The following is an 8,197-nucleotide window of genomic DNA, read 5'->3' as shown; positions in this document are numbered from 1 at the left end:
GAAAAAAAAAAAAAGAAAAAAAAAAAAAAAGATAAAAAAAAAAAAAAAAAAAAAAAAAAAAAAAAAAAAAAAAAAAAAAAGATAAAAAAATTTTAGGAAAAAAAAAATAAAAATTTTTTAAAAAAATAAAAAAAGATACAAAAAAAATATTTTAAAATAAAAAATATACAAAAAAATATAAAATAACAAAAAGAAAAAAAAATTTAAAAAAAAAAAAAAAAAAAAAAAAAAACTTTTTTAAAATCAAAAAAATTACAAAAAATTAAAAAAAAAAATTTATTTAAAATAAAAAAATTTATTTTAAAAAAAACAATAAAACCCCCAAAACCCAAAAAACAAAAATTTTTTTACAAAATAATTTTTTTTTTTCCCCTTTTTTTTTTTATAAAAAAAATTAAAAAATTAAATTTATTAAATACTTATATTATAACAAAAAACAAAAATTAATATAAAACCTATAATATAAACAATTTTTTAAATAATTTTTTTAAAAAATTTATAAAAAACATATAAAATAATAATATCTAATTTTAATTTTAAAAAAATATTATATAATAATATACATATATTATTTTACTTATAAAAAATAAATTTTAAGGGGTTTAAATAAAATAGAAAAAAAAAAAATAAATATATATACCAAATATAAAATATAAATATAAATATATATAATATATATATATATATAATATTTTAAATATGAATATAAATTACAAATTAAAAAAATAAAAAATATTTAAATAATATATTTATATATATATATATATTATATATATATATATATCTTTAATAACTTAAAATTTAAACTTTTAATTTAAAAAATACACCTTAAAAAGATATCTATATAACCTTATATAATAATATATATATATATAAAATATATATAAATATATATATATACAATATATATTTAATTTTTTAAAATTATATTATTATATAATTTATATAATATAAAAACATAAAATATAAATACCCCTTTTAATATTAAAAAAAACATATATTATTATAAATTAATATATAAAAAATTTTTATAACTATAAATATTTAATAAAAAATATATAATAAATAAAATAATAAAAATATATATAAATAATTAATATTTTAATTATAAAAATATATATAAACTAAATACAAATAAAAAATATAAATAAATATATAATATATATTATTATATATAAAAATAAAAAATTAAAAAAAAAAATCAAAAAACTATTTTAAAATAAATAAAAAACCCCCATCATTTTTCATAAATTAAATTTTTTAAAAAAATAAAAATTTTTAATAAGTTTTTTTAAAAAAATAAAATGAAAATTTTTTTAAAAAAAGATATAAAAAAAAAAGGGGTTTTTAAAAATTTAAAATTTAAAAAAAGGGTTTAAATTAAAACAGAAAAAAATTTAATATAATTTAATTTTAAAAAATAAATTTTCATATTATATAAAAAATAAAGGAATTAAAATAAATATAATAAGAAATAATAAAGAAAATAAAAAAATAAGAAAATTTATTATAAAATAAAAAATATATTATAAAAAATATAATTTATATAAATATAAAAAATTTAAAGATAATTATATATATATATATATATAAAAAAAATATATATATAATATATATTATTAATAAAATATAAATAAATAAAATATTAATTAAAATTTAATATATATTATTATATATATATTTTATAGTTATTATTATTATTTATATTATATTTATTATATATTATAAAAATATATTTTTATAAAAATTATAAGGGTTTTATGTTTATTTTATTAATTTAAATATATTTATATATATATATATTATATATATATTATTAATATTGTTAATATTTATATAATTATTTTTAATGTTTTTCCCTTATATATTTTATATGTTATATGCATATAATATATATATTTTTATTTTATTAATATATTATTTTAAAATTTATATATTATTTTATGTATTTGTATTAATGTATTATGTATTAGTATTATGTATTATGTATTATGATTTTTTATATTTAATATATATTATATATATATATATATATTTTAAATTTATATATATATAATGTTATTTTGGGGTATTTTTAAAATGTAAAAATTTCTGTATTATTAAATGTTTTTTATATATAAAATATTTTATATATATATATTTTATATATATATATATAATATATATTATATAGTTATAAATTTTATATATAATGTATATAAATTATATATAAATTAATATATACTTATATATAATTATTTTATATTATTATTATATGTATAGTTTATGATTAATTAAAATAAAAAAAATGGGTTTTTTTTTAAAAATATATATGTTTAATATATGTTATTATTATATATATGATATATATGTAAATATATTAATATTATATTTATGTAAGTATAATTATATATATATATATATTTTAAAATTTATTATAAATATATATATATTAATTATAAAATATTATATATTATATATAGAAATTAATTTTATATATATATAATAAATTTTTTTTATGATACAAATACTACAATTTTAAAAATAACTTAAATTTTATTTAAAACTTTTTTACTTGTTCCCAAAAAAACAAATTTTTGAAACACCTCCTGGGGCACCCCAAAAAATACACATAAATGATTAAAATTTTTTATTTGAAGGTTTACATAAGGCAAATGATGATAATATATAGGATCGCTTTTTTTGTTTTTTTTTCTAAAAAAAAAATTAAAAAAAAAAGGAATTCAAAATTGAGGCAAAAACTTTCAACTATGTTTTTTTTTTTAAGTGAATTTAAAAAACTTCAACTTCCCCAACAAGGGTTTAAAATCTTTTTAAATTACAACCCTTGGCTGTTTTTTAACAAACACTTTGATAAGGCCTTTTCCTAATACTAACTTTGTGTACATCTCAATCCTGAAGTAAAACAACATAATTCATCACCTATACAGAGCTCTGCAAACTTGAGAGATAGGCAAATCACACACGGGAGGCACACCATACTCTTCAACCCTCGGATAATCTTCCTCTCTCATGGCCATATTATCTGTAATGTTTCTAATGTCATGGGGAGGAAGAGCCAGGATCAAGTTAAGGGAGGGGTATATGAAGAAGACGAATATTAGAACAAGTGTTATGATGACACTAGGGAAGGCGAGTGCCCAGTAGGGCTGGGGGATGTATGTCAGTCCAAGTGCTGCCAAGTAGCTATGGGGGATGAGGGCCCATGCCAAGTAGCTAATAATGCCAGCCCAGCCCAACAGGTATAAGACAAAGCCATAATAGGAGCGGCCTGGAGATGGGGCTGGAGTGTGTTCCCCCATGTTTTTCTTTTGTTCCTTACTTATTTGCTGCTTACCACTAATGAATGACCCGGGTCAGGCCCCCGATAAAGTCAAAAAAAAAGCTCTTTTTTTTTCTCTCTCTTATTTAGGCCCTTTAGTTCTTTATCCATATTCACCATCATAAATGTTGCTATGAATACCACTCTTACAAAAGATCAGCACAGTTCCTTCACTCCTATTCAGTCACTGAAACACCACAAATGATAATTTATCAAAATAATCCTAACTAAAGATAACAGCTATTAGAAAATCAATAATCACAGCACAATCACTGCATGTCTTCTTTTCCACAATATAATGACAGAATGTAAAAGAAGAAAAACACACACACTTTTTTTGCCTCTGAGAGGGCCAAAAAAAAATGGTCAATGGTTTTTTTTTACCAAAATTTAGAAAATCCATAAAGAACACACAGCGATCTGAGCTCCCCACCATCAACAAGATTTCAATTTTTCCCCTGAAAAAAAAAGGAAATAATAAAAGCAGAGTTTTTTTGATGGAAAATCATGGGTAAAAAGGGGAAATCAGGGTCGCTTTATTGTTTTGTTTTCTAAAAAAAAAAAATAAAAAACAATTCAAAATGATGGACAAAATTTCAACTATAGTTATTTTTTTAAGTGAAGTGAAAAACTTCCAACTTCCAATCAAGGCTAAAATCTTTTATGTTACAACCATTGGCGTATTCTTAACAAACACTTTGATAAGGCCTTTTCCTACTACTAACTTTGTGATAAATAATTAATCATACTTAACCTCTTTAGCTATAACAATCACAATAACCATCCCATTGGCTGGGTAAATGCACTATTTAATTACACACAGGTAGCTCCATCAATACTTAGCCACCAAAAGGGGTCATAGGTTGGCCCCACCCGACCTCCCCCACTCCCTTGAATTTTCATTTAATATTATTTTTATTATTTTTGACATTGATTATTTAATGATATTAACAATCCCAATGGTAATAAAAAACTATTTCTAAAGTCAAGGAAAAAGGTAAACAGGTGAAATCAGGTGGGTCTCATAATGCACTCCTTGGTGATTAACGACTTCTAGAGCCCTCTACATGTAAACAAAAATAACAAACTAAAATCATGGCAGACTGGGCATGCCTGCATATGCCCACCAAGTGTCAATAGATTAATAACAACAATAAATGAAAGGGAAGACAGAATTAAAGAGTGGGTTATCTCTTGAACAGAAAATATTAGTTAACTCACAGACGCACAAAGAAAGGAGGGCAAGGTATTTATAATACATTCAGTTCACATGGCCCTTGGTTTACATTCTGAACTCTGAGCAGAAATTGTCTTTTTTCATGTATACAATTTTGTCATGGAGGTTGGTTCCGGACTCTACTATGCTGTTTCTAATGAGTTTGGATGTCATTTTAAGGGGAAAATATGAAGAATAAGTACACAAAAGAGAAAGAATGTGAAGAAGGGAATTCAAAGACCATAAAAAATGAGAGAGAGAGAGAGAGAGAGAGAGAGAGAGAGAGAGAGAGAGAGAGAGAGAGAGAGAGAGAGAGAGAGAAAGAGAGAAAGAGAGAGAGAGAGAGAGAGAGAGAGAGAGAGAGAGAGAGAGAGAGAGAAGAGACAGAGAGACAGAGAGACAGAGAGAGAGAGAGAGAGAGAGAGAGAGAGAGAGAGAGAGAGAGAGAGAGAGAGAGAGAGAGAGAGAGAGAGAGAGAAATATATATATATGTATATACTTGAGACATTCACTACTTATTTCTAAATAGCACACTAAATCTCTATATACTTACACACAAAGAATATTATCCTTAACATCAAAGCTTTTCTTTGATCCTCCTCTTCTAGGCTCCGGGTCAACTTGCAAAGAATTCCTTGCTATTTCTGCTTCTCGACTACTGTTGAATGGTACCTCAAATTTTCTGGGTAGCAAGTTAAGGAAAAGTGTAACATAGTCTCTTAATACTTAAGATCATTATAAGGTATGAATAGATATCTAAAATTCTGATATACAGGGAAAAAAAAGAAGAAAAAGAAAAAAAGAAAACTTAAATGAGGATTAATCTAGAGGCAAGTAACTTCATGGAATAATACTTGATAAATTTTTACAAGTTTCTCCTATGGTTTTTGGAGGAGCAAATGTGATTATTATAATGATCTTTGTTGTGAATTCAACAATTTGATCGTTGCTTGTTGGGCTGAGGAGCACTTCTTCCCCACAACTCCCTATCAAATGCTAATAAAACATTCCAAAAACTATGTTTCCAAAGAAGTCATCTCATCATAACCTAGTTATGACTGAACTGTCCCTTGGACTCCTTCATGGTTAATCATGATAAACCTAACCCAACCCAACCTAATGTTGCCTACATATGTCTAGCCAAAGAATGGCATCCTTTGAATATTGCAAATGCAAGGATTGCAGTAATGGCAGACACATAGTCATGGTAACATGTAAAGAATTACAGAATGTTTCATCCTATCACTCAGTTTAAAAATTTGGACAAGTTATATGTGCATGCCACTAGACTGCTAAAATAACATGCATACCTGTAGAGAAGGAGTCAGTCTAGAAGTTGGAAATACAAAGACTGATGTCCTGGATGAACACAGAACTGACACAGTAGGAAAAGATACATCAAGCATAGGCTTGCTGTATATGGAAAGATATTAAAAACTTAGGTCCTTGAATTAATTTCTAGCATGCAACCATATTTAGATATTGGGCCTGTGAAATGCAGTGCAAGAGGTATGATAGTGGTATAATAGAGATGATTATCAGAACCTATCATGTGTGATGCTGATTCATAAAGTACTTAATTTTTACAGATTCAAGCTTGCAAAATGCAGGTATCTGTATATCTATACAAAACAGTGTCAATACATCTCTCCTATTTATAACGGATTAAGAGGGTCAAGCAGTGATATGATAAACAAGAAGTTTAAAGCCAAGGGATCCATTAACTCACTGAAGATGGGAATAGATTTGCTAGCATTGCTCCTGGATGGACTCTGGTGCAAGCTGTACAGCATTCAAGATGGATTTTATTTCAGAGTGAGTGAGTGGGATTCTAGCTCTCCTTCATTCAGTACCTGTATCTGTAAGTCCTCCTTCAACAAGTTAGATGAGATGTTTTTACCATTTGCATTGCTGATTTTGGCAGCTAGGACAAGTGATTCTGCTCGTTCTTCTTGTTAATCTGCTGGATCAGCAAGGACGAGATAATGTCACATTTGATACTTGTTGGCAATCATAGGACAGATAGAAGGTAATTTTATGGGGCTCTATTATTGTTATTAAAGGTTATCATTATGTTTGTCAGTAGCAGATAAGTTACATATACATCAGAAGACTAACAAAACATATACACTGTATTCTGGAACTGTTTGCAATGTGGATAATAAAAATCTTGGAGTGTTCCAAACATGACCTCATCGTCTCAGACATCTGCATAAATTATCTGACCAAGCAAGAAGAAACACTATGAACATGGCATATATGATCAAATCTGTATCAAGGTCTAGAAAGGTAAGGTCAGCTCTTAATAGGGAGATTTGTGGGCAAGCAAGAAAACAGCTATATATTTAGAAAATATGACTGTAATGTCACAACTGCATTCAGCTATGACAAGTGATAAAGCATTACATTCTATTACAACTGATAGCTTTATGGTTGTGGACATTTACTTTTTCCATATTTCAAAATAAGAAAACCATCACTCATTTCACGTTAATGACAATGTAAAAGACAGTTACTTAAATTGTAATTATCATTTGCATTTTCAGAACTAAAATTCAGATTGGTATGGCATGCAAGACATTACTGCAACAATGGACCAGGCAAGAATGATGTCATGGGCAGGTCTGAACCCCTTACTTATGGGAACCTAAACTGGTTAAACCACTTTGGAAGTCAGAATGAGCTAACCATAATTTTCTAGACCTTGCTGTGAGTATCACCTTCTGTCAGTGGATAATACACATGGTATATCCGCCAGTAACACTAGTAGTTGCGAGCTACGATGTGAATCCTATATAAAGGAACATCATACACATAACCTGCACCACACAGAAATGTTTAATTTTGAAAGGATACGCTGCAGCAGGCAATTCTTTACTTGCTGACACTTCATTATCTTCGTCCGAGTCCATATAGTCATCCTGCACACCGTTGTCGTCTACGTTTTCACCCATGGCATTTGTTACTACAGTAGTATAAAGTTGCACTTATTCACGACCTTCTAGTATGGAAGAACGTGTGGGTTGTGAAGTGTACAGGGCAGGATCGTTTGTTTACATGCAAAACGAGCCTAAAATTTATTTTTCAACTATCAATTCCTGAGAAAAAACTGGTAATCACACAACATGTATATATTATATATATATATATATATATATATATATATATATATAGGTATATATATGTATATATATACATATACATACATACATACATACATACATATATATACATATATATATATATATATATATATATATATATATATATATATATATATATATATATACATATGTATATATATACAGATAGATAGATGGACGACGAGAGTGGCTACCTAAAAGTTTTATTAGCGGAAAATTTTATGAACATTATTTACGTTCATCAAGAAATCTTATTATTTTTTTAATTCAATCTTTTCCGTGGGGACTAATTGAACTGTACTTTTCCTTTCATATGAATTATATTTCGTAGCCTAATATAAGTATTTATTGTTTTTTTTCCCAAACAATCGACAAGCCTGAATAAATCTATGATCACCTGATAAATTACCATTATGAATAAGATATATTTCAATAAAATTATAAGGTACTCTAAAGGGGATAAAGATTCTAAATCAAAGCAGAAAATCCTCTAGAGATGCTGGGTAAACGAGGGAA

General features: G+C 25.8%; 2 protein-coding genes across 2 annotated transcripts in view; both read right to left on the bottom strand.

Annotated features, from left to right (window-relative positions):
* LOC119569137 (phosphatidylinositol N-acetylglucosaminyltransferase subunit P-like) overlaps nt 1-3,348 on the bottom strand; it is a 3,717-nt gene extending 369 nt beyond the window's left edge. The window contains exon 1 of the mRNA XM_037917438.1: nt 2,923-3,348. Coding sequence (XP_037773366.1) covers nt 2,923-3,302 — 380 coding nt within the window. The 5' untranslated portion in view covers nt 3,303-3,348. The remainder of the gene's footprint in view (nt 1-2,922) is intronic.
* Nucleotides 3,349-5,068: 1,720 nt separating this feature from the next.
* On the bottom strand, nt 5,069-7,606 carry LOC119569126. The gene is made up of 2 exons (XM_037917430.1): nt 7,395-7,606; nt 5,069-5,220 (listed from the first exon to the last, which is right to left on the bottom strand). Exons 1-2 carry the CDS (start codon nt 7,490-7,492, stop codon nt 5,088-5,090), a joined length of 231 nt encoding a protein of 76 aa, XP_037773358.1. The 5' UTR covers nt 7,493-7,606; the 3' UTR covers nt 5,069-5,087.
* Nucleotides 7,607-8,197: the final 591 nt, after the last annotated feature.

This window comes from Penaeus monodon, chromosome 4 (genome assembly GCF_015228065.2).
Source record: "Penaeus monodon isolate SGIC_2016 chromosome 4, NSTDA_Pmon_1, whole genome shotgun sequence".
NCBI lineage: Eukaryota > Metazoa > Arthropoda > Malacostraca > Decapoda > Penaeidae > Penaeus > Penaeus monodon.
This window is presented reverse-complemented; position numbering and strand designations above follow the sequence as displayed.

Coding starts and splice junctions, on each gene's coding strand:
- LOC119569126 (XM_037917430.1), bottom strand. CDS start 7,492: ATGGGTGAAAACGTAGACGACAACGGTGTGCAGGATGACTATATGGAC. Junction 5,221..7,394: donor AAAGAATTGCCTGCTGCAGC/GTATCCTTTCAA, acceptor CTTGCTACCCAG/AAAATTTGAGGTACCATTCA.